Source organism: Antennarius striatus, chromosome 7 (assembly GCF_040054535.1).
Source record: "Antennarius striatus isolate MH-2024 chromosome 7, ASM4005453v1, whole genome shotgun sequence".
In the NCBI taxonomy this organism is placed as follows: Eukaryota; Metazoa; Chordata; class Actinopteri; order Lophiiformes; family Antennariidae; genus Antennarius; species Antennarius striatus.
Genome location: NC_090782.1, coordinates 8,327,205 through 8,355,017, shown reverse-complemented (window position 1 = coordinate 8,355,017; position 27,813 = coordinate 8,327,205). Strand labels below are relative to the sequence as shown.

Below are 27,813 nucleotides of genomic sequence, written 5' to 3'. Positions count from 1 at the left end.
GATTGGCTGTCAAGTCATGTTCGTAGCACACCAGATTTTCTTTTTTTCCCTCAAAAGTCAATGTCTGTAATAGATTGTTTATCACCGTTACGATTTTTTTTTTACACTGGAGGAAAAGGGATTGCAAAAAATAGCTACAGCTGAAGCCTAACATATTTGAAAGCCCTTTTTATGCCTTTTGGCCACACAAGGAAGTTTGCTGTCAAAAAGGGCAAGAAGAAGAAAATTATCTCTCCCTGATGACATTCATGCTCCCAATAATAATAAAAAAAAAATTCTTACTGAGATCATGGGCCAACTGCCCTGTGCCATTACAGACATATCCTTTGTTTACTCTGGGTTCTTCAGTGGTCATCTGTGATGTACTTTAATTTGATTGGTGCAAAGAGAGGATGAAGCACAAAATAATTATGTTGTTCTTCCTTTCCAAAATACCACTGTACTGTTTCCTGGACAGGGACACAATACCAAAAGCTAATGCCCTGCCACTGTAGCATAACAGTTTAATCAGACAAAGATAATTGTATTGGTAGCTAATTGATGAAGCATCCAATAATGTAAAATTAGATCAGCTTTTCCAGGCCAATTTCACAGAGTGGGAGTATCTTCAAAACACAAGGGCCATATCAGAGGATGACTTGTGAAAATGTTAAATCTTGGCAATTTTTGCAGCTATTTTAAAAAAAATAAATCAATGCACTTATTTAATTAATTTTTTTCTGTGATCATGAATCAAAATTACAGGCAAATTATGGTTTAGAAACACCACCATTGCATTCAAGACGCTGTAGTTATTATTTAGTGCTGCTAATGCACAGAAGTTGCAGCTGCAAATCTTTGCATGCTCTATGTCACTCATCTTAATATGTGACATGTCAGACATATAAAAGCGCCATGCTCAAATTTATCTACTATTTATTTACATGGTTTATTCTAAAGTTAATGTGCGTGGCTCACTTTCAGCGGTATTGTTTTGGGCATTGCTCACATTTGAAAAGGACAAAGCCACAATATTGATCTATTTTCTGTTCTTCCTACCTTCTCTCAGACACACCCATCCAAAGCCAGCACAGCTATACAGAGTTTTTTTTTTTTTTAGTCAAGGCTTCCGATAGTCTGGCCTTTTTTTTTCTGTAAGTAGATTAAGTTACACTCATGCTATACCGATACTCGTTTCATTTTGAGTAGAAAAATGAGCTTTGCAAGTAAACCGCAGGTCTCTAGTGACTCTGTGATGACAGTTTTTTTTTACCATATTGAAATGAAACACAGGGCAGGAGCATGACAAATAAAAACACTGCGGTGGCAGGCTACTCACACAACAAACACACATTACAAAGTGAATTCTTAATGGAATTATTATTTCTTACCATCACATCAGCTGTTGGCATTGCTCATTAGTGGTGTATTAGTGTGCTTACTGCACACAGATGGCCATAAGGGGTTACAATACTCCAGACATTTTAGCCGACAAACTACACTTTAATGACAATTATTGATTTTTTCCAGCACCAGTTAGACACTGGGATGACATACTAGCACCATTAGCTCACTGGTGTGGTTGAGATTTGAAATGCTCACTCAATACACTGATTTACGTCAGGCTAACAGTCCAACCCATGGGTCACTGTACATTTATCAACATGATTCATCTTGGAAAGCATTTACAACCTTATGATTGTATTCTCTTAAAATGCTGCTTTTTTAGACATTTATCAGGTCAACCTCTGACATCATGTTATCTCAGCCTTAACTTTGTACTCTCTATCAGCCTTTTTTGGTTGTGCTTTAATTGAACTCTCTCGTTTTTGTTTTTCAGGGTTTAGTCGAGCTGCCCTGCCATTTGGTTTAGTACGGAGAGAGCTGTCTTGTGAGGGTTACCCCATCGATCTGCGGTGTCCTGGAAGTGATGTCATAATGATCGAAAGTGCCAACTACGGCCGGACAGATGACAAGATCTGCGATGCTGACCCCTTCCAGATGGAGAATATCAACTGTTATCTTCCCGATGCTTACAAGATCATGTCACAAAGGTAAAATATGTCATCTCTATGCACTGCTCATCCCGAAATTATTTCAAATTTAAATTTAAAAAAAATTGTTACCTTATTGCCTCAAGTAACCAGAACTGTTTCATTTCACCTGTTTACCCCTTGACATTGTGAAATAAATTCAAGTGTGGTGCAAAAACATATAATAACCTAGTAGACATCAGTGCTAGTTCCAAAACACAGCTGAACATGATGGATAGACAATAAGAAAATTACAAACGACAAAAGAAGGAAAAGAACATATATTCAAATTATGACATACATTAACGAAATATAAAGACACTGGCAGGAGTTAATTATTCTACTGCATTACCTCACAAAAGTCCACTCAAGATTACAATAGAAAAGGTAAAATATTAAGATTCCAACTAGAGTATGATTATTTACAAATTGTGCATATAATAATTCAGTGTAAAATGTGCTTCAGTCCATTTCACTACAGCTCAAAACTCTTCTTCAGTTATTGAAACTGCAGTATTCAATAATTGTTTACAAGTCGATGCATAAATTATTAGTATAATAATGTGACTGTAGACCTTCACTTGTAATGAAAAAAATTATACATATTATCGCGTTTATATTTAGTTAATAAATGGTCTAAAAACTTCTTCCATTACTGCTGTTTCCTCAACAATTCTCTGCTGGCCCTTTAGTTAATGCTGCTGTTTAAATTAAGCACCGGCTCTTTGTGGAACTGACTCAGAGATTGATTACTGAACATGGAGATGCGCCCTAGTTCTAAAGCCACTGTCTCTGCGGCTATCACTCATGTGCAAAGAAGGATGATTTACGGTGGAAAACAAACCCGCAGAGGTGCACAAGAGTGTGTGCACACACACACAGCTCAGTAGGGTTCTTCTGGTAACATCGTTTGCATGAGACCTCATACATGAGACCAGTTGTCACACAGGGATGCCAACTGAGCCAAAGTGCAAAGGATGGAATGGCATTTGAGAGAGATATTGGATGGTTATGAGACTGTCAGCAACTTTGGCAAGCTGTCTCGGGAAATAAAAAAAAAAATAAAATAAAACAGTCCAGTTCTTGTATTCAGGGGGTTTATTGTCAAGCCCTATTTGATGAAGTCAGATAGCTGACTCGCATTGTCTGACTTGAAAGGCTGCAGCCTGCTTGCTCCTTGCCGGTGGTTCTGTGTATTATGCTGCCCTCAGCCGTGTTCATCTGATAACGGCGTGTTGAAGCACAAACACTGACCGACCAGGAGCCTCTTGACAACAAATCCCACGCAGCATTGTCGAATGTCCTCTCCTCTACATCTGTCGGGGACCCAGGCTTATTCTTCATATGCATATTCTGAAAGTGCCATAGGTCCGAGTTTAAATGTTATACTATATGTGCTTTCAGTATTTTAGTATCACCACCAAGCTTTTGTTAAAGCAGAGAGAGATATATGAAAAAGTCATATGATCCAAGAAGTGCCTTTAAAAAGCAAGAAAATAATGTTCAGTGGCTTACATTCATGCCATACACTGGACAAAGCAAAAGCAGAACTGTTTTATTTTTGGAAAAAATGAGCCATACATTGTGGAAGGAACTATGAAGATTCTGTGTAGGTCCATACCACAAAATCCATGTTTATACATTTAGGGCAAAAACCTAACGACAGTGTACAAAAATATAAGTTTCAAGGACGGGTTACCGAAGGCCCAACATTGCATATTGGACTAATTAGATTTTATCTTGCATTGTTACTTATTTGCTGGATGAAATAGGAAGCACATGTACTGAAACAATTATTTTCCCAGAGATATTTATCCTCAAACAATGAATGCGGTGAATAGTTTGCTTATTTGAATTCAATGTTTGTTTGACAAACCCCTCACTTCCCTAAAAGCCAAAACTTTGGTCTGGTTCCTGCAGCGGCTAACTCAGCTTAAAGTTTCCATGTATGGGACAGTCCACTGCACTCCAGTCTGTGTATAAAAGTAGATATTCTTTCTTACTGTACAGTCTCAGCAGCGAAAGACTGAACCACAAAAAATATATTGTTTCTGTAATTACCCCGGCCTTCTAATTTGAGTGTGTGTGGGGAAAAATTACATTAGCACTTTTAAACATCCTAAAGTGATGTGATCCTGAAGTGTGGAGAATTGGATTGAGGCGTCGCTTAGTTTGATAGATCCTGTTGGCACTCCAAGTTGTTTTTTTATCTGGCTGGCATATTATATTCATGAGCACAATGATTTTATGAAAATAGCCTTAGGACTGTTGTGGCTCAATTAGAAAATTCAGCTGCAAGCAATTAAGAGACTCAAGTGGGTGATAATCTGTATAGGAATTTTTCATGTGGACACCTCCCCAGCAGATGTGAAACTGCATGGCAGTACAGTTTGAAATAATTAATGCATTGATAATAATATTCAGTGAGGTGGCGTTTCATGTGCTTCTTTTTAAGAATTTAGTTTCTAATGACTTCATTTCTTCATTTGCACTGATGATAATGATAATGAGTGTCGCCATAACACATTTTTACCGCACAGAAAATGTAATAGAAATCTGGTAGATTAAAAATGTTATTCAAATGTATTTCACTATTATTTGCTAATGCATGTGCATCAGCTGTCTTGTGCTCAGCCAATATTGATTGAAATCTGGCCACCAGTCCATGTGACAGCAGCTTGAGGAATAGTAAAGATGACAGTGACACATTTTTACTAATCATCGTCACAAAAAGAAAATATTGCGATATGCAGTCTAAATAAGTGGCTTACATCCATTGATTTCTCTTTGATTAATGAGCTACTCTGTATGTATTCAATAGCACAGACATTGATCGCTGTAACATAACATGGCTGGGTCCTCCGGTACATCTGGATTATGTATTTTCCATATGACTGACAATAACTGTCCAAACAGATAGCTTGAAAGCTCCATGTTTTCCAAAAATATTTATTAAGTTAACTGGGTTAATATCAGTTGACCCAGTAATATTCTTAACATGTAGTCAGCTCTGTTTTTCAAATTCTTGTCAACAGAAATGAAATGGGTCTGGAGACTAAATGATGCCGCTTACACTATTTATATCGGTGACAAGACTGCTTGCACGGCTCTCCAAGGAGCACAAATGTTACCGCCTGACAGCACACTGCCTTTTTCTTCCTCTTTGTACATGCAGAGTTAGTGTTTATTTAAAGCAGTACAGATTAAGATTTCATAAAGATCCAGCGTCAGCTCAGGCATTTCATAGGGGTGTACACAAGTTCATGAGCAACGACGCTACTCTGTACTCAAGACTGCAGTGGTTATGATGTGCTTTACCAAAAAGTTTAAAGTCACTGGGGATTCTCATTACATCGGCTGACCACACCTACAAACAACACTTGGTGAATTGCAAAAATGAATGTAACGATAACAAAAGTAAAGGTTCTTGGGATCAAAATGTGTGTAATGGTAACCTCGACATGAGTGAAATGACAGCAGCAGCATCAAGACATCTCTTGATGTTAATTTACTCCTGTTTAGTTTAATCTACAAGTACTGCACTTAAATCTTGTTTTTGTATTAAGTAAAGGATTAATCATGACTTGTGAGGTAATTTCAACCTTTTTGTTCTGCTTTTTCGGAAAACAAGAACAATTTAAGCGAGAGAACAGGTTAGGTGGAAAATAGAGGGTTCTGGGCTTGCGCTAGCTGATCGCCACTTGGCCATAGGCGAAGTAAATTCAAGAGTGACTACAAGGTTTTTAGCCTGTATAGCCACAGTGGCATTCTTATTTTTAAGGACAAAAAAAGGCTAAAACTTTCAACTTTTTTGGACTCGCAAAAATCCCTGAGCGATAACATAAGAAAACAATAGCATGCGGCTATTTCCGCATGCCGACGGAAATAGCCAAAGTGACCCTAACGCTCCCAATCATTAAATATGCACTCAGGTCATGACCTCCTCTCGTCTAATGAAAAAAAAAAAGATTCTATTTTTACAAGCTAAACCCGCAAATTTGGTGTACGACAAAACGAGGACGATAGATCAAAAGAAAATTAGAATGAAGTGTCTTAAAGTAGATTTTGTGTTAAAAGTCTAATTGAACAACAAATGGTGAATGCTGAGAGGGGGTAGGGGTGGTGACAGACCGGTCAGAAGGTAAATGAAAGATATTATTAATATTTTTTTTTAGTCTTAGACTTTTGATCCCTATGACCGGCAGGAATAACCAGCGATTCATGTGAATGTGTATTCCCCTCGCTTGCTATAATAGCAAGTAAAACTTACAAGTAAACATTGAGTAATACCAAGAATCAAATTTATTAAAATCAAAGTGTCTAAGTCAAAGTTAAAATAGTATAAGTATAAGTAAAACTTACAAGTAAACAGTCAGTCAGTCATTTCCCCTGCTTAATCCGCTAACGCAGGTCGCAGGGGAGCCGGTGCCTATCCCGGCAGTCTCAGGGTGCGAGGCGGGGGACACTCCAGGCACGACGCCAGTGTACCGTTGAGCCACATAGAGACAAACAATCACTCACACACACACACACTCACTCCTGCGGTCAATTTGGGACCAACCTGAAACGCATGCTTTTGGGGGTGGGAGGAAGCGTGAGAACCCGGAGAAAACCCACGCAGACACAGGGAGAGCATGCGAACTCCACACAGAGCGGGACTCGAACCCGGGTCCGCCGTGTTGTGAGGCAGCAGCACTAACCACTGCACTACATTGAGTAATATTTTGTATGACTGTATCTTCACAGAGTGAATGCAAGTTTTGAATTGTTGAATCTCACATTTATACCTGTATAAAGAAGGATAGAAATAAAGATAGTTTAGCTTGAACTGTTGACTTATTGTAGGTAAACTAAACAGAAGATTTTGCTCTCAGAATGCAGGAAAACAACCCCATTTTCTAAAAAATTTCCCAGGGGTGGCCCCCCCAGACCCCACCTATTGGGGGGGTATCCCCCAACCCCCTGCAACAACAAGTGTGGTTTTACACCCCCCAACAATTGAAAACTTGCATTCACTATGTGAAGATACAGTCATACAAAATATTACTCAATGTTTACTTCTAAGTTTTACTTGGACTAGAAGACATTTTAACTTTGACTTAGACACTTTGATTTTAATAAATCTGATTCTTGGTATTACTCAATGTTTACTTGTAAGTTTTACTTGCTATTATAGCAAGCCGCTGTCTTGGACACAGAATGTGGCTTTTTGTGGCTTACTCAATTCTTTTACACTGAGCCAAAGTGACTTAGTCATACCAGCTCCTAGTGCAAGCCCAGGGGTTACTAAACATTGAGCTGCAATGTGTTGTTGACATCATTGAAATAAGCTAATAGCAAATATGTTATTAATAAAAAATAAAAACCCACTTATATGCCAGGAAAAAATTCCCATTGACATTGGAACTAAACTATTCCGGACAGTCATTTTGTCAATGAAGTGAATTGCTTATTGCGCAAATGTGATAATGGTTTTCACAAAAAAAGGGGAACCAGATTTTTTTCCCTAGTCGCACCGGTGCTCCCAAATATATCTAATAGTTGCATTGATACAAATTTGGGCGCATATGCGACCAAAATGGTCGCAATTTCGAGTCCTGATCGCCATGGAGAGTTTTCACAGACCAACCTTCATTTGCTTGATAATCGTTAATGACGCCCAGGACAGCTGTAGTCTAATAATTAATCATCATAAGTGGTTTTATGTAAAATGCAGACATCAACAGACAATAGACAACCTTTTTTCATAAATTGATAATCAATATCTCTGCAAACAAAATAATTGTAAGAAATTATTATATTAAGAACTCGATTCAAGTGACTGCACTGATGGAGGTTTCTTTTGAAATATAGCGACTTACAATCAGTGCATTCAACGTAGGAGAAATACTGATCATTTCCAATAGAAGGGGGAACAAGTCAATCAAATAATAATTACAATAATGAGAATTGGTGGTTTGGGACCGCTGATCTAGGGGTAACGAGAGACAATGACACCTGAAGTGTGTGAATGAGACACGTTCTGACATAAAGATGTATGTTTTTAACTCATTCCTTTGATGCTTTGTGCTTTTAACGTCAGTGTGCTAGCATTCTACAACCATGTAAAGGTCACAATTAGAGTTGCAAAATGTCACAATATACTTGAGTGGCATGACGATATACTTTTGCTGGTTTAAGAATCAATAGATTTATGGATTGATGTGACCCACACAGCCTCCTCCGGACTTAAGAGCCTGGAATCTCCCCATTGAGCACCATTGGCAGCATCAGTGAATATACAGTAACATAAACACAAACATATGACAGCAATTACTAGTTTTTCCTGGATATTGGGTCAGACTTCAAGTTGAAAGCAGGATGCTAATGGTTAATTTGTAATGACCTACAGTATTTTCTGAAACATTATTGGGCCACGCGATCCCAAACTGGTCTAAGTACACTGATATTAGTGTGTGTGTGTGTGTGTGTGTGTGTGTGTGTGTGTGTGTGTGTGTGTGTGTGTGTGTGTGTGTGTGTGTGTGTGTGTGTGTGTGTGTGTGTGTGTGTGTGTGTGTGTGTGTGTGTGTGTGTGTGTGTGTGTGTGTGTGTGTGTGTGTGCTTGAGTCTTGTGTTTTCAACAGATTGTTTCTTTCTCTACCATTTTGTGGCCCTGGAAATTATTTAATTTTTCAATGGCCTGTCTGCTATCAACGGGCTTGCCTCTTGAGAGAGATGTCTGCCTTGATAATTGTGCCATGAACCTCATCAGCATTTCAGATGAAATGGAGCTAGACGGGTCACTTCGAGTTTAAGAGATGCTAATTTGATTGAAATTCAAACTGGGAGTACCAGGAAGTAGATTGTGCTTTTTTCTGTAATGTGCTCCCCTCACTCATGTCATTTTTCTTCTCCAGTTACACAGCTATTGTTTTTGCTGCTGATGCTATTTCTCATACTGTGAATTCCAAGAGGCTGCTTAGGCTTTCTGAACGTAGTGGAGTGTTGAGGGATAGAAAATTGAGCAGTGGAGACACAATAATATAGGATGAAGTAATTAAGTAATCATTGTGCCTTTTAGTGTCAGCTGGTGGTGTCAGCTGACACTAAAAGGAACACATATTGTGGCACATATGAGGAACACATATTGTGACACTGCAGGTATTATATCATTTCAAATGATTAGGAGAGACCTACATGTCCGTCCACACTGGTTCAGTTTAGAAGCAGTCAAGTAAAGAAATGGAATATTGGTGCATGTGATTAGTAAGTAATCACATCTGAATCATTTGCAGCCCCCCCCCCCCCCATACTCTTTGTAAAAGCATCCATGGGCTTTGTTTAGTCATTCATGTTACATTTATATTGTATTTTAACATTTTATATTTATATTAACATTGAACCAGTCCCATTCTGGGTTTTGATGCCAAAATAAATATTGATATGTTACGGTTTGAAAATTTTATACACAGTTTCGTTTTTGTAAAGTGAAGATGAACAAAATGAGTTTAGTCTTACAAGTGTTTCATCAGAGCATCTAAAGTGCAATTCATGGTGGGGGTTCTTCACTGTCAGATTTTCTCTATGTATACTCAATGATTTGTGATTGAATTCAGTTTCATTCTTTAGATTTATTACTTTGATTTTATCAGAAATATATTATTGGGATTTCATTATTATTTTTGACAGTTTACCAGTTGACTTATATATCTGCAAAATTATATATATTTCATATGAACTATCATCATCCAGAAATTGTCAGCATATGCAGCCCAACAGGACATAGCCCAATTGATTAAAATGACATATTTAAAGATAATGTAGTAAATGACGGATTTGAATTATAGCCTATGATGATTTATGTTGACTTTACCTGAGATCAGAGGAATTTGTTACTTGAAATCGAGTTTTTCATATTGAAAACAATTTATTATTCATATAGCACATTATCTTCATATCCAATTATTCCCCTGGCATGTTTTATGATGGCAGTGAAAAAGGTTAAATTGCATGTGGATACATGGTATCATGAGAGCTATCAGTTACTACCTTGTTGGCATCTTATCGCACCCCTTCCCCCTGTCGGCGTGAGAGCTTTTTTTAAAAGGAGATTTTCATCAATTTCAAGCTGCATTTCTGTGACACTCTAATTGTACTGATGTCTACCTCTCCCAAAAGGTCAGAGATGTGATGGGATTACATTTGGTATACTGCAGAGTGATTAATAGGCTGGTGGGGAAATGGAGGCAATCAAAGCAGAAAGTAGCTGTACCCTCTTTTATATGCATTTTACTTCCAAAATAAAACATGTTGTTCAATTCTTGACACATTTAGAACATACTGTACATTAATGGATTGATCAAATTTTAGACTGTAAGAGTATAATAAGTGATCTGTTTTTTCAAGTCGATGTGAAGATGATTCAGACATAGTATAACCGTAGTTTATGCGCTCTGCTAATATAGAAAATTAAATAAGAAAAAGCTATAATGTCACTCTAAAATTGTGTTTAGAATATTTTGCCTCAAAGCTTCTTAACATCGATTTCTTTTTCCAGCTAGCTAATTATTTTCTCACATGCATTACAGAATGAAATTAACTAGTTCTACATCTTCTTTTGTTTTAGTAATATCCTGTTGAGCAGTGTAGGTACATAGAGGAAGTTGAGAAGCACTTCATTATAGACATGATTAATTATTATATAGCCTCAGACTATCAAAGATAGCCAGAGATATCATATTATACATGTATTTAATTAGTGTGCACATTGAGACCTGGCAGCCTCAAAATGCTGAACTTTTTACTGGAGGAATTTCAATTACATGCTTTCTCTCAAATTGAGGGCCAGGATTATGCACAGAAGAAGTCATTTGGGCCTTTTCAGTTAGTCTCACGAGATGCCCAGTGCTTCAGAGATGAGACAGAATCACACTTACACAGTCCCACAGATCAGAATGCCCTCTGCTCCAAAGCTCTGAAATTAGGGCAATATATAATAGAGAACAATCAACACTTATATCAACATTGTTATACGTATGTTATATGTAACATGAGTTATATTTTTCCAGCATGTATTTTCTGTTGTTAAATGCATTTGTCCTAGAAAAAATGGCAGCTCTATGTCTCATTAATGACATCAATTTTATTTTTATATCATTCTGCTCATGTACCTAATATAAACCAAGCATTCGTTATCTGGTCTCATTGGATTTTTTTTTTTACATAAAGCCCAGTGATTTATATTGCCTCTGCATGATATGCTTATGCATGAGCAAAGGGGACTGAATCGTCAAAGTGACCATATACTATATGGAAAGTGCAGCAGAGTCATGAAATAGTACCTACAAAAACAAGTAGGATATTATGAGCCCAGCATGAGGTACATGTTTTAATTCAAAACAGTAATTAATTTACATAAAAACAAAATGCAATATGCTGATATTGTCATCTGTTATCACACGTGAATGTCATTAAAAATGAAATTCCCCTTGAGACTCTTACTAAATACAGATGCACACACTGATGCAGACACCAATGTGTGCCATTATGTATTTGTGCTATAATTTTTTCATATTAACTAAGCAAAAAATCCATTTTGTTTATTTTAATGAAATTCTTTTCGAAACATTTTGAAGAAAATATTTAAAAAATATCTCACTAGGATGCATGCAGATTGGGAGAAATAAAACATGGGAGAGACAGAGACTGATTGGCTCTGTGTTTGAAAGAAAGTGTAATGGTTCATTCCATTCTCAGCCTTTATTGTGATTTAGTCATTCTTGTGTTTGAAGACAGGGTCCATTTATTTGATTTGCTGAATTCTTTTTTTGGTTTTGTAAACCATAATACCCTCTATTCATCCCATGAATCATAGTTTGGAGCTCAAATGTGGTTGATTTCAATCTGATAATTAAACAGTGCTGATTACCAGCAGATCTGTTCAATGATTTTCACCTTAACAGTTCCATTGTGCTGCCTAATAATACATTAATAACATTTGGGCACAGAGGAATGATTACTCTAGCAGCTCAAGACAAATACAAACCCACACCACAATACAGTGCAACCAGTAATATATTTTACAATGACCTGCTCTAAATAGACGCACTCTGTGATAAGAAGAAACAAATATTATCTCTGGTCCCTGCTAAATCAGCAGAACAGAGTTATTGATCAGGCTTCTCACATTGCCAATACAATTTCAAGTCCCCTCGGTAGCAAAGACGGCTTGTGCAGGGTATTGATGTCATTATCATGATTTCAGTACAGCAAAAGGGTGGTCATTTGTAATTCCCTAGACTTCAGTGCACACCAAAGGCCCAATTAGAATGTCTGCCCTCCAGATGTTAAAGGCAATGACTTAAATTAACTTTATACACTGCAATGGCTACTGATTTATCTTACCCCCCACATATAAATACCATATGGACGCGAACCTAAGAGGTGACAGTTTTCCCGTTTCTAAGTTCTTCCCAGGACTACATTCCTCTGGGCAAGAGTTGCTCTTACACTCTGTTGTACCAGCTTTACTCAACTCAACATGGCAGATTTTTCTGACAGTCATTTGGAACCATAGTGGAGCAGGTAAAGACCCTAAAGACCTTAAATCTTGCAGATGGAATCTCCTGGAGTCATTTCTCCAGTTTTTATGAGTCCCATCCCCTGATGTTACAACATGACAATTTTGGCTCTCACCAGCCACGTATTTTCAAAGTATTCCTCCAGCCTCTGGTAATTCTTAGTTTTCTGGTGCACCTTCTTCATGTGACCATCAGCTGGAATTGCCTCATTTACCACAAACACCCTTTTCTTTTCCTCACAAACCACTTTTATATCTGGTTGAGAAGCCAGCATGTCCCACAGGATCTTGACTATGGTTTCCAACCACTATTGGTAGTGCCTTACATTAGAACTTCAAATTTCAGATGCATTGATTGAATATTGCACAGATTTTCCAATATGCTATCCCAGCCACTTGACTGTGTCTGTCAGTGTATGACATCCCAGTTTGCATCTTAAGCTCTGCTACTACTTGCTAAACTGTCTTGGGGACATCTTTCCACAGTTTTAGTTTTTTTTCTCTAGACCCACTTTCAGACATTTTGTTGTACAACTTTATCTTCCAATGTCTTTCATGATAGCATTCACTTAATTTCTGGGAAGTGGCACATCTTATCCTCCAGTATCTACAGGATTATTGACACAGTGGCGCATTAGATATAATAAGTACATACTGTAGGTTCCTATGATGGGAAACACAATAACTCTGGCCACTTTTCTTCACAACCTTAGTGGATGCAGATGTAGTGACTATTGATACGGTAACATCTTTCACACCTATCTGTTGGTGTCAGCTAACTTAAGTTATAACATTGTGAGTTATTTCAGAATGACTATTGAATGCAAACAAATATGTGAAACCAAAATACAGCCCCTTGCAATTGGAGTTCAGTGAAAACACTGCTACTACAATACCTAGATTTGTAATATTCACATATATTTAATTCAGTCTGACTTCATTTGCAAGAGGTACATGTGTCACACTGCACACATACAGACCCAAATAGTTAAATTTGAGATTTGGTGTAATCCCAAATACCAGGGAACTGATAATACTTGTTTCAGTAAACTAGTAATATAATACACTCCTAAACATTTGTTGAGTATAACGTCAAATATGTGCCATTTTCATTTCTTTCAATGATCCATACACAGCCAAGAGATTATCCAAGACCTTGAATAAGACACATTGAATAATAAAGCACACATAGAATGTCTTTCACATCAGACACAGTAGAGCAGACCAAGTAGTCCAGTGTTAAATCAAATGCAGTATGTTTGCCCTCAATTTTATTGCTGATATAGAGTTTTGCTAACATAGTGAGACAATGGATCAATCTTTTGTCGACTAGCATTGTTCTAAGATTGTTCTGACTTATTGACTGTTTTTTTTCAGGCAGGGCAATGCTTCCGAATATGGGTACATTTTGTAAGTGTCTTTTTTTCTTTCTTTGTTCTGTTCCATTTTCCAGATGTAACAATCGAACCCAGTGCATTGTGATCACAGGTTCAGATGTTTTCCCTGACCCTTGCCCGGGGACCTATAAGTACCTGGAAGTCCAGTATGAGTGTGTACCCTACAGTAAGTATAAATTATCTGTCATAAGTTGTGAACTCTTCCTTCTCCGTGTCTCCCGATTATCTTCTCCTTCACCGTTTCTATTTTTTCTCTGCCCTGCCTTTCTTTTCTATCAAACTACATCTCATCCTATTTCTTCCCCCGCCTTGTCCATATAATCTGCTTTCTTTTAGTACTAATTTGTTTTACCTTTTCTTCCACGTGTGTGACACTATGAACCTTTAATGAAATATGACCTGTAAAACCCTTAGGTCATTTTCTGTACTGCCTTCATTATTGATGTCCCCTCTGTGTTTCAAGCAGATCAACGATTCTGGTTATGAGGTAGCAGAATAGTGGGAGGGTAGAGGAGGGAACTCATGCTGACTCTTCATGATGGCAAACTAGTGTTTCTCGTTCAGTGAGTCTATCAGGTGCAAAAACATAGCTCAGCTTGATGGCTTAATATACATCCATGCAGGTGTTGTGAATATGTTAACAGATGTTTCATCATATAACAGAACCGAATTGCTCCACTTAAAAGTCAACAATGTAATACTTCATCTAAAGAGATAGTGTTAACATTTTGTCTTCCTCATATATGTTAAATATTCATTGCCATTCAGCTCCCAAACAATCTTTAGATTGCCCTTTGTCCTTTAAGCTGCCATATTAATTTGCAATTTGTGAAGGAAATTCCCCTTGTAACCTTTACAAACTGATTAATGACAAAGATTTAGATGACTTGCCAGAATTACTAATCAGGTGGAACTGAAATCATTAGAGTCGGAGTAATGAGAAGATTATTTGACAGTTCTTTGAGTATTTTGGTCACCAATATCTGTATTTTATTTCATTCGTCCCAATTTATCCCAAATATAAATAAAGAAAGCATTGCTATTTTACAGTACACATAATTCTATGAATATATTCTATATAGATATTTTTTCTACATTGCCTGTTACTAACATACTTTTCCAAGATGTTCAACTTAGTATTCAATAAGAATACATTATGGGATGTTGTTGATTCATGAAACTGATTACAGTTTAAAGCTGAACCCTCTCAAGAGTTAAAGGACCTGTGATTAACAATGGAAAAGCAATAATGACTATTTGAGTCAAGCTTACTGAGCAAAACCAAATCCTGTCCTTTTGCAATAAACAGCTGAGGGCTCTTTTTTTTTTTTTTTCTTTTTTTTTACAAGCCTCGTAGTCAAGTGAAATATCGATCCTATGTCTCGCTGTGTTACCTTAAACCTTAATTGCAGGATTAGCCACAAGGTGCACACATGTCCACCCACTGTTATGATTGTCTTTTTCCTCTTTGCACCAAAAAAATAGACCACTGTTGTGCAGTAAAAAACACAATGTGACAAGGAGTCTCAGTCTTGGCATAGTCTACTGGATATCAAAATCAAAACAGATCCCCTCTTTACTCAAGCAGTTTTGAATATACATGTCTGTAGCCCCATCTTTTTGCTTCTCAAGGTCCATGCCCAACCAGAATAGGATCAAGAACACAGAATGTATCCTATCGCAACTGTCCTGGTAAGTGTTCAGTGTTCTCCCAGTTTAATCACAAAGCCCAGTTCAATCTTTCCCACTCAGATCCTATTGTAAAATGTGATGGGCTGTGATATACATGGAAGTTCTGTATTCTTTTCCTTCCCCTTAACCAGTCCTTTGTCTCCTGTTCCCAAAAATCAAATATATGTAGCCCTATTTTGTAGAATCAGACTCATGCAGAGAGATGCAGTAACAACCACAATTAAAAGTTTTCACCACAGTTCTCAAATATAGCAAATAATTTACCGTAGTTTTTTATGGAATAGGTAATGCGCCAAAAACCGGGATTTCAGATTAAAAGCAAAGTTCAGGAGCTTACGATCCCCTGGATTTTCTGGGATACAAGACTTGACAAGTTATTTTGCAAGAAAACGAAATCCCCATTAAGCTGATCAACGACAGGACTGCAGACAGTGTCCTCATTTTGACTTACAAATGCCACCCCTTAAAGTCTATATGCCCTATATATCCAGCAGTTTCAAACATCGCATTTATTTTTGTCTGCTATACAGACAAAATACTACCAAATTAATTGTCAATATTCTCTGCAATTTGATGCAATTGCCTGTGCAACAAGTCAACTACATCTCCATCCTTTCTTCATTTAGCTTCATAATTTTGTGCTTGTCATAAACTGCCATCATTAGCAACATTTCATTTTCTGACAATGTAAATTTTGTCTTCACCTGGCACTGAACTGCCCTCTGAATTTGTTTAATTGCATGGATCAGGGAATAGTAAAGCCCAAAAAACCCCGCAGTAAATTCTGTGCAAGATATTTTTAATTATTGAAGAAATAAAAAAAGACAAAAAAATTATCATTCCTATTTAACTGCTGCAAAATTTCAACTGTGTACCAGTGGGCATAAACACTGCACTTATATTTTCATTTTTATCCATATTCCAAAGCTAGTAAGGCATATGACAGATATGGAAAATATAATTTTATCTTTAATAGCACTATTTTTGGGTACCTTTTGTTTTTATTTGTGTTGTTGTTTCTTGCTAGCATTCATTTTTTACACAAAAAAAAAATGTAATGCAGTCTAAATTATTCTTTCACTGACGTAAACACTGAGTTTGCAAACAGAGATTATAGTTCACATCCATCAGTTTTAAAATAGAAACCTTGGTTAATAAGAGTGATTATAAAAAGTTATAAAATTTGTTAAAAAATGTCAGCAATAGGACTACCCATCAAAACAACCTGAAAGATGTACATTTTTTTGTAGCAAAATATGTGTTGGCAATGACAATATTATATTTATTATAATTATAATTATTAACAATAATAATAATAATAATAATAATAATAGAGCTGTCGCCGCACAGCAAGACCGTTCCGGGTTTGCGTCCCACTGTGTGTGGAGGTTGCATGTTCTCCATGTGTCTGGTTGGATTTTCTCTGGGTTCTCTGGCATCCTCCCACCTCCAAAAACATGCTCTTCAGGTAAATCGGCCGGTACTAAATTGACTTAAAGTGTGAGTGTGCGCGAGCGTGTTTATCTGCTTCTCTGTGTGGCTCCCAGCGTTGCGCCCGGAATGTCCCTCGCCTCACACCCCAGCCTGCTGGGATGGGCTCCAGCTCCCCGCAACCTGCAACAGCGGATGAAGTGTTTAAGAAATGGATGGATGGATGGATGGATGGATGGATGGATAATAATATTTGCAAATGTTTAGTGACAAGTGAAACGGCAAAAGGTATGCAGTGTGTTTGTGTTAGCAAAGTGGCTGCTGCACTGAGCATCAAATTCTAAGGGGGCTCCCTAAATGGTTGGGCTAAAACTAGTTTAACTCTACGCATGTCTGTCCAGCCTCTTCAAACTCAGGTCAATATAACTTTTACTCGAAAGAAATAATTTATATATCGTAATGTACACTAAATAAATCCATAATTTATTATTCTTTAACGCAGTTTATTATTTATAACGCAGTTCACCGTTAACATACTCTCCTCAGAGTGTTACAAATATTTAGGCCAGCTATACAAATTATAGCGAAAGCCTTGTTTTTACTGAACGAAGACAATATCAATATAAACGTTGTATTGCTATCAAGAAGCAGTATCAGTACTGGTAAACATTAACATTAATGTTTGCCATCAATAATTTTTTTTTTTTACACAGCTATATAGAGCTTGTCATATGAAAGTGCTGCAGGTGAACTTGCATTTTTATTGAAAACTTAGAACATAGTGGATTGGAAATGTAACATAATATTAATACTATGGAATTGTTGGAATATTTAGAATACAAGATATGCCATCAGTTTTTCCCATCATATAAAGGAAACACAACAAAACATGAGAAAAAAATATTTTATCAAGGCAGATAAAATTTGTTCACTTACTGTAATGTTTACATTTAGTTTACTTGCTTTGTATATGCTGTGTTTGCATTGGTAATGTGACAGTGTCTTCACATTATATTAGTCTACGTGTGATATAAAACTGTATTCAAAATTAAACAAACCATTTGATTCCCCCGGGGTTATTGTCATCATAGATACTGTATATCACATTAATGAAATGCATCAATCAATAGAGAAAATTATGATCCTTCAATTGAGGATAGTTGATGGTCCTTTGGGTTAGTGTGGGTTGGAATGTGTCTCATGTTTGTTTGTTTTAATGTTACCATGTTAAAAATGACTGACCTTCTTCCCTTCCCCTGTGCAATCTGCAGGAAACCGTTTCGGGTATCTGAATCCGTCTCTTCATCCACTGACCGATCACACTGATTGCTATTTTTGCATTTCTACTAACATCATCAAATTTTGCGTCACATGTTCTCCTTTTATTTACAGGTTTTCTTTCTCTGTCCTGTTCTTGCCTCCATTATTTTATGCGGCTGAGGCAGGACCTCAACTGTTGTTTATAATGTGCTTGCTTCCAGCCCACCTTTGTTCTCTTAGTTAGGTGCGACACATCTAAATGTAATCTCCAGACTGACATGAATTCATTTTCAGATATTTCTGAATCTCTAGTACCTACTGCTGTTTTTTGTCACTGAAGCCCAGGTCAGACTCAATTTTTAATGTGAACCTGCATAAGTTCAAGCTGGGGGTTAGCAGGATTCAAGTGGAATCTAATTAAAATTGCTCACATTGTCTGACAGTGCAAAGTTACCCCAAAGAGGTTCAATTAGTATTTATAAATAGAAAACTGTATGAAAGCCAAAAAATCGTAAGTCTAGAGAACTGACACAAGCAGTTGATAATTGTTAGATTTCTATCTTCACCTATAAACAAAAACTACATTCTGCCAAAAACAAATATAAAGTTAAATTCAGTAACCTCTCGTTACTCAAGTTAAATGCGTTCCTGGAACCACCCGCAAAAACAAAATTCCGCGTTATAGCGACTAACTATTTATTTTGTTACTTACAGTAATCTAAATGTTTATGAACCCCCCCCCCATACTGGTATTAAACCAAGTTCTATCTCTATTACCTTTTCCCACACACTTATAGACTGTTCAAAGCACTTTTGTGTCTCACGGAAGTGCTCTGCGTTCCGAGACTCACAGAACGCAGTGCTGCATGCCTTCAGCCAATAGAATGCGCGTACAGTATCACGTGACTACCTACTAAAAATCAGCGATGTAGTGGAGCCGTGCGCGAATATGCAAGGGATTACTGTAATATCAAATAGCCATATTCCCAAATTTATCCAAGGTGATTTTAAAGTCACTTTTGGTAAAATCAAATGATATTTTTAAGTTTAATATCTCTTTTGAAAATGATTTACACCTTCACTGTACAACATAAACATTTTCTTACAATATTTTTCCTGAAATTGTTTTTTTTTGTTCACATAGTATGTTTAAGGAAGTTAAAACATAATGTAAAAATACATTTTTTTATAATGCTTTAACCCTCCCCCCAATTTTGTCAACAGCTTGCAAAATGAACAGCAGGCCAGCTGAGTGACTGTATAGAAAGTTAAAGTATGTAGTCCTCTAGTCTGACCTCGGCTTTAAACAAATGTGAGAAATGTATTTTCAAAGCACTTATATGCAAACTATTAGTTTTGAGTACAGTAATGTTGTAACATTTGAAAATAATCAAAGTTCATTTATACTTAACTGTTTTTTGCATTATATGTCATAATTATGTTTCATTGAAATGGAAAGTTAAAAGGAGAGAAACTTTGTACCACAGCTGCCTTCAACAGATCTAGATTGATATTGGATTTGTATTTGAAACCAAACAAGTAGTTCATCAAATTATGTGCAGTGATGTACTGCAGAATTACATGTCTACATAGTGAATTCACATGAGCAGTATTAATGTAATTTGCTCCACTGGTTCACACTGATTACTTTCTTCTTTGATAAAGCAATAATAAGGCTGTTTTTTTTTCTGTTGACATATGAATCACATTTTTAATTTTGTTTAAATAACACTAAAATCTTACACAGGGAATTTTGTTGGTAATAATTAAGACTAAGGGTGCTCCAACTCACACCTAACAATACTGCTGAAATGTCATGTTGTTCTGCATGGTTCAGATCAATTTGTGTTTATCAAATGGCAAACTGAAACAAGCACTGAACACACTGAGCACAGCATGTCTCCCAATGTTGTTACTATAGCTGCAAAAGAGTTGGAGGAGGTGGCTGGAGAGATGGAGGTTTGAATGTTGATGAATATACGTTGCTATGGCCGGGCACTGCTAAAATATATTTGTGAAATATTGTTTTGCATTCACTGGTTGAACCAAGTGAGGAGAGCAAATCTGTAAAGAGGCTGTTTCACTGAGATCTGACAATGTAAATAGATTCATATGTTGCTGTTTTTCACAGACTGCCAACATGTTTAAGAAAGCAATAACCAATACTATCACTGCAATTCACTGAAAGCCCATAGTCATTGCACTGAAATCTCAGCATCAATTATCAACAAATCCTAAATGACCTTTGACATTTGCCAGAAAGTTAATTAAAGGTCACATAAATGCTCTTAAAGTCAGAAGTCTTTAATGTGACTGCATGAAAACGTTTCTAAGTTTTAATGAAGTAGTATTTGTTCAAACCCGTCAACACACCACCAGAATTTTCTCTGGTTGTTATATCATTGTAATGTTGCTGCTATGAAGTATGGCCATGTAGTGTCTCATTGGTGAGCCATCATTCTTTAGTTTGTTTATTACTTCAGCATCAAAATCTTGTGGAGAGATGCAACGTGCCCATAGTTACCCCCCCCCCCCTCCACTGCTCAGCACATTCTACTTAAACTTAAAGCACATTTTTTGCCGAAGCCACACAAGTATGTATGAAGAAAAGGTAAAGAAACAAAGATTGATTGTCTGGTAGTGCTTCAAGAAAAAGGTGATCAGGGCCCAGAAATCCTGATTGGAACACCCTTAGTCAAGTGATTGTACAGAGTGATCAAATCATGTATTACAATTATGTTCAAATCAATTTCTCAGAATAGCAAATAATTTTATGTAACCATATGTTTAACTTAATTTTTTCAGAAAGGCGAAAGATAATTTTCCATGGGATTTGGCTTGGTTTAAGGTGGTGGGTGGATTAACACTGTTGGCAAACAACTACATTTAGCTTTAATGAGTGAAATTGTAATTAACATTGTAAGAATATGCAATAAATGTCTCATTAATATATTTGACTTATTAACATAAAATAATTAACTTACAACTAAAAGGAGAGAATTCATTTGATTTTTTCAAAATTTTTTTAATAACTGTGATTAGTGATAGCAGTCATCTGACAGGCTGCCAATCAGTGACATCTATCCACTACTTTAACCAGTTGCTACAATTTGACTATTTTTATGTTCTAATGAAAATCTTTCTAAGACAGAGCATTGACATCTATGTGTCCTCTCTCACTCAATCTTCCTGCTTTCTCTGAATAGGTCTACCGTCTATGTGTCTCTCTCATAACATGTTTCTGCATATGTTGTCATAGTGATGCCAGTTAATTCATATTAATCTCTTTTTTTCCCCTTGCACCCCTTTCATTCTCTCTTCCAACGCTTAAAATAGAAGTGGAGCAAAAAGGTAAATAACAGACACGATCTAAACCCTAGCTCCTTGTTTTGTGGCATCTGGCTGTAAACAACCTATTTTCCTGTGGTGGCCCCGACCAACACCTCACAGATGTTATGTTCAGAATGGCCCATATTGTAATGCTAACAGACTGTACAGTAGTGAGAAGTTAGGCTGGCTGTAAAAAAGTACCCAAGCAGCCAAAATATGTAAATGGGGGTGTATTGGCTGTTGTCCATAGGGGTTTCTTCCCCTCATTCCTTCTGGGTGCGTTTGCTACTCAGCAAAATCTCATATTGCCTGGCTTCCAAATCCATAGCATGCCATGGTAAGTGTTTTTCGGCCCTTTTTTCAAGCTCTTGATTTCAATTCTCCCTTTTTTCTTAGAGCCCCGTCTCTGTCACCTGTGTCTCTATCATTCTCACTTGACCACTTGCCGCTCTCTCCTCTGTTGATTCTTACGCCTCCAATGCCTCAGAGCAACAATCAAAAATACCTCAAGAGACCATTATTAGAAATTTCTTTTTTGTTTGTTTTTTTAATGGTTTTGACATTTCCACCATTTCTTAATAACAAGACTCACAGGTATATAGCGTAAAAACCTGTGGTGCCACTGAGACACATCATACCACACAAAAACATTCTGCAGACTCCGTTGACTCCTGCTCTCTCATAACCTCTTCCGTCTGTTGCCAAGTGATTTTAGTTGGCTGCATTTTTTGTTTTTTTTTAATTTTATTTACAGGACGACTTGTTTTGTTAAGTTTTGTTTCTGTTGTTTCTTGTTTCTATTTTCCCCTCATTTGTGTTCTACTCCCAACAGTAAATGTCAATGAGGCCAACCGTCTATTTGTTTCAGACTTTTTATTATTAAAAAATTATGCTTAATAACTGTCCTATTCTTTTTTCTGTCTATGCACAAAATCAAAATCCTTATTCTCTTGTGAATATTGGCTTTCTAAATATGTTAGTTGTGTTTTGGCCCCTCTTCAATGTGTGTCCATCCCCAATCCTCGTGGACAACTGTAAAACAAAACGAAGACATTAGACATTATATGGATGTTGTTTAGTATTTAAGGTTGTGTTTCATATGTTTTAACCTGTGTCCTTTTCTTATTCTACTCTTCTCCCACTACTAGTTTTTCTTTGTCCCGGGACTCTGAAAGCTGTTGGTGATCCTTCCTTTCTATTTGAAGCGGAGCAACAAGCCGGTGCCTGGTGCAAAGACCCATTACAAGCTGCCGATAAAATCTACTTCATGCCTTGGACTCCTTACAGGACAGACACTCTCATTGAATATTCATCCCTTGATGACTTCCAAAATGCACGGCAAACCATCACCTACAAGCTGCCCCATCGGGTGGATGGAACTGGATTTGTCGTCTATGATGGGGCCGTGTTTTTCAACAAAGAGCGCACACGCAACATTGTGAAGTTTGATCTGCGGACTCGAATAAAAAGTGGTGAGGCAATCATCAATAATGCCAACTACCATGACACATCACCCTACAAGTGGGGTGGTAAAACAGATATTGACCTAGCAGTAGATGAGAATGGGCTGTGGGTGATTTACGCCACAGAGCAAAACAATGGCATGATTGTAATCAGCCAGTTGAACCCCTACACTCTACGGTTTGAGGCTACCTGGGACACAGCCTATGATAAGCGCTCTGCCTCCAATGCCTTCATGGTTTGCGGAGTACTCTATGTGGTCCGCTCCACCTATGAGGACAATGAAAGTGAGGTCAGCAAGAGTCTGATTGATTACATTTACAATACCAAACAGAACCGTGGGGAATATGTTGATATCCACTTTCCCAACCAGTACCAGTACATTGCAGCTGTGGATTATAATCCGCGAGATAACCAGCTCTATGTATGGAATAATGTTTACATCCTGAGATACAATCTGGACTTCGGACCACCTGATCCAGCCCATGGTAAGCCTTTCTAATTGTTTCCTTTGTAGACAGTATTATTCAATTCCGTTGCTGGAATTGTGATTTCAATGGCAGTCATGTAGGTACACTTTGATATTCCTTTGGTATTTCCATTTTCTGTATCAAAGGTCACAGCTGAGTGATTTTTAATTTAAAATCTAATATGTGCTTGATATGTTATGGAAGCTTCAGAGTGTAGAAAAGCATCTTGGGTGGTGAGGTGAGTGGGAACCTGTGGTAAACAACACCTCAAAGCCAGCTACCATATCATAGGGATCAGTATCCAAGGGATTTGTGGAGGTTTACCATCTGGGTGTTTCCTGAGTCCCTGGTGCTAAGGCTCAAGGGACCCCTGCTAGCATGTCTTCTTTTTTGAGAAAGCAAGAGAGGGACAGAGGGATGTATTTTCACTTTTGAAAATGGCCATACCTTGATAGATGCATCAGTCAAGTGATGCTGAAGCCCCATACCTCCATCAGTCTTCAGAAAATACCTACTCTGTAGTTAGACTCTAAAGATCCAGGGTTCTGTATAACAGAGAAAGATTAAAAGCACAATGGAGAGGATTCAGTCATCTAGAGTCACATCAAGGCCATTTGTTAGCTGTGAAGAGCTAAGGGATGGCTAGTTCAGGCCTCCAATAGCCCTCACAAAGTGAGTATAATAACAGTAATTATCCTAATCCTCTCCATACCCAGAGACCTAAGTCAGCGTAATATTCAGCGCAATCAGTGATAAGCCACAGAGGTCAAGCAACTTTTTCACATATTATCCTAGAGCTCAATATTTATTAATGTGTTTGCTCATTCACTTTTGTATTGATAGGACATGGGATAAGGCTACAAAATTGTGTTCAGCCAATAAAACAGCATCAGTTCAGCCAGGACAAGACAAGCTTTACTGACGCAGTGAACATAATGCAGGCCAAAAATCAAAAATTATAATACAATTAATTAGCCATCACTGCTGACAGTCATGGGAGGAAGGCAACAAAATGTTTGTGTTTTTTCTCTGAATGACATTTTTGACAGTTGTCCACAGCCAGTCAGGTGTGTAGTGATGGATATTTTAAGTCAACATTGGACATTTCACATAAAGTAAAAGCAGTTAAACAGTTAAACAGTTTTGTTTTGTTTTTTTTCATTTTAATCATGTCCAGGGCACGATGTTGCACATCGATAATTCAGATGCTTTTAGGCACTGATTTGCATTTGGAGACAGCTGCTGTAAAAGCTGCCATAATCCTGAATTTCCTGGTTTTTCAGTAAAAACATATTGGAGCATGTCATTACATGCCATTATAATGTTCACATACAGTAAACTGATTACTAAGCAGTCAAGCGAGAGCTTCCACAACAGCCTTTATTTTCAGATTAGCCTTTATGGATTCTTGAAGTAAGCTGTGTATAGACGAGCTGCACGCTCAATTGATTTATTCACTCTCTGAATGGACACTGATTACTAATAGAGATATCAGAGACTTTAAAAGGATCCTGAAATAAGACTGCATAATAGTTATTTGTAAGAGTGGGACTCACACAAATGTAATGAGATGTTATGTGCGTATTTGAAATAATTTACTACTTTCACATTCTATCAGCACCCAAAGGACCCAACTTCCCTTCTTGTGCCACATGTTTAGAAACAAACATTACCTGACTTGCTGGATTTGCTCCTCGGGGCTTCTGTATTCTCACATTTTTATTATTATTTTTTTTTAATATCAATGAGTACTCAGACCTCTCCTCTTGACAAGTGAGACATAAGATGGCACTGCTGCTGATTAATGTATGTTGAGTTGCAATCAATGAGTGCAAGGGAGAATGGTCCAGCATCATCATCAAGATGTCAATAAACTTGTCCTCCCACATGGCTGATGTTGACACATAAATGACGGCACTTTTTTCTGGCTGTCACAGGATACCCTCCCTGTGATATCTTCATGCTCGTTTTAGTGTCTGCTTCACTAGGCACTGAAACGGGCTATTAGCTTGCTTTTGTGGTGTTAAAAGTTGAAGGTAGGCATTTTGAAAAGCACTCGGCTTCAAAGAAAGATAACTAAAAATCAAAGAACTTTTCGGCTTCACTCGGATTTGAATGCTTGGCACATATACACACAGCCAGCATTACACAACAGAACATGGCTAGTAATTAATGTAGATTCTGATTCCTTTAAGTTTGACTTCAGAGGAAAGGGAAGGATCTACAAGTTCAAATTTAACCACAGATTTTCCTCCAGGAGCATTTACATTAGCGATATGCCTTTGCAGCCTTAGACTGACTCCACATCCTATTCCCTGTTTCTTGTATCTGGAGTGCATAAACAACTCAGCCACGTGACTTAGTCCATCATGGAACAGAGTCACATCAAAGTGATGTTGAAAACCCTGTGTGGCAGACTTTTGGGGCTTTGACAAGTCCAATAACATTTCTTATGTTGAGGCAAGATCATCTCTTGTAGGATTATGGGGGAGTGGATGGGGTCACATCCAGCAAGCCGCTCTACAGAAAGTGGACGTTAAATGGGTCAATAAGTCCCTTTCTTGGCTTTGACCAACAGCACCATAATCCATTCATTTAACCATGGCTTCATGCCTGTTTTCCTTCTTGCATGTCAGAGCTCATAAAAAACATATTCCTTTGTCGCATCTTGTAAGTGAGATGATTAAATTGATTTAAATGAGGTATTCCCAGAGAAAGCTCATTATGCACCCATTTTTATGGACCTTTTTTTATGCCAAGCTCTGATATGTGGCCTCAAACCCCTGAGTATGCACATCAAAAGCTATTTTTTACCACAAGTGTGTACAAACAGACTGCATTCACTGCCTCAATGGGGCACAGGTGAGCCTTGGAAACATTTTATTTATCCCTCGTCGCAAAATTAGATTCTGAATAACTTCCTTGTAAAACCCCTGGCACTGCAGTTAACACCCACACAAATCAAGACCTCCTCTTTAATTGTTCGAATGTCAATACAGTAGCACACAGCTTCAATCTTGGCTGCGTCCTCAAATTATATATTTGCAAATGGGGATCATTAGGAAGAGAATGGCCCAACTTTTATTCAAATGATAAGGTATTGCTCACTGACACAACTTGCCAATTAGCTAACAAAACTGTGCATGTGGTCAAACACAGTGCCTTCTAGTTTGTGTGTTATCAAAGTGCTCTACTTTGCAAAAATCTTCAGCTTCTGCATATTGTGAGTTGTATGCATTAGCAGTAACTCCAGAGAGCATGCTTTTATAGTTTAATGAATATACAGCTCCTTAATAAGCACCACTCTGATTCATTCTTGTCTTCTGCAGTGCTTACATAGAGGTCAACTTGTGCGCTGCAACATTTAGAGAGACAGTAGGGAAAACAGAGAGGTATGGATACTTTAAATGTCAAAAGCAGCCATCTGAGGTGCTCAGGAAAAATGGCAGCAATGGTCCAGAGGCAGGGATTTGGATGCTTTAAAAAAGGCCAATTTGTTTGTTTGCTTTGACAATTCACCTTCAATTCTCTACACCCCCTTCCAACCTACTGTCAGCTGCCCAAGTGGACACAGCATTGTGATGGGAAAGGATACCGATGCGGAAAATGACCCTTTTTGTTTTTATTTTTCTGCCTTCTTGTCATATTGTCTTTGTTTCTGTCTGTCTGCTTCCATTTTATTTAATCTTTTCATCTCTCTATTGGTTTCAGCCCTGTTTTGCACTGCCCCCCTCTTTTACCTTTCTTTTTTTTTTTACTTCTGCCTTTGGACATTTGATCTTCTCCATCCTGCTCCATTCAGCATCTGGGTATTTGCATTTCTCTTCGTGCATGCCTACGCGGATATTCATCTGTTTGGCTTCTCTACAGAAGTTGACTAAAGCTTTGGTCGGACTGCTCAAATCATGCCCAATGAGTGAGAGCAGTGCACACCAAATGACAGGATTTAAGTAAGTCCTTAGCCGTGCCTTCTGTTATGCAGCAAACGGACAAAGACTGACCTACACTGCTTAGGTTTTTTGTTCAGAAATATTTATCCACTGTGGCATACGTTATTCCTTTTAAAATTTTTTGCATGAAACTGTATTTAAAATCATGTTGACACATATTCTAAGATTGGCCTTTTTCCAAAAATATTTGAGGATTAATGCATTCTTGGTAAAAGCATATTCTCTCTAGTTTGGTGTAATGCCATTTCGTGT

The 27,813-nt window shown here is 37.5% G+C and overlaps 1 protein-coding gene across 19 annotated transcripts in view; it reads left to right on the top strand.

Annotated features, from left to right (window-relative positions):
• The window catches only part of adgrl2a (adhesion G protein-coupled receptor L2a), a 99,083-nt gene that overhangs the window by 39,448 nt on the left and 31,822 nt on the right, over window positions 1-27,813 (top strand). For all 19 annotated transcript variants that reach the window (XM_068318808.1, XM_068318809.1, XM_068318811.1 and 16 more), the window contains 3 exons: window positions 1,820-2,033; window positions 14,024-14,133; window positions 22,829-23,629. In XM_068318808.1, coding sequence (XP_068174909.1) covers window positions 1,820-2,033; window positions 14,024-14,133; window positions 22,829-23,629 — 1,125 coding nt within the window. The remainder of the gene's footprint in view (window positions 1-1,819; window positions 2,034-14,023; window positions 14,134-22,828; window positions 23,630-27,813) is intronic.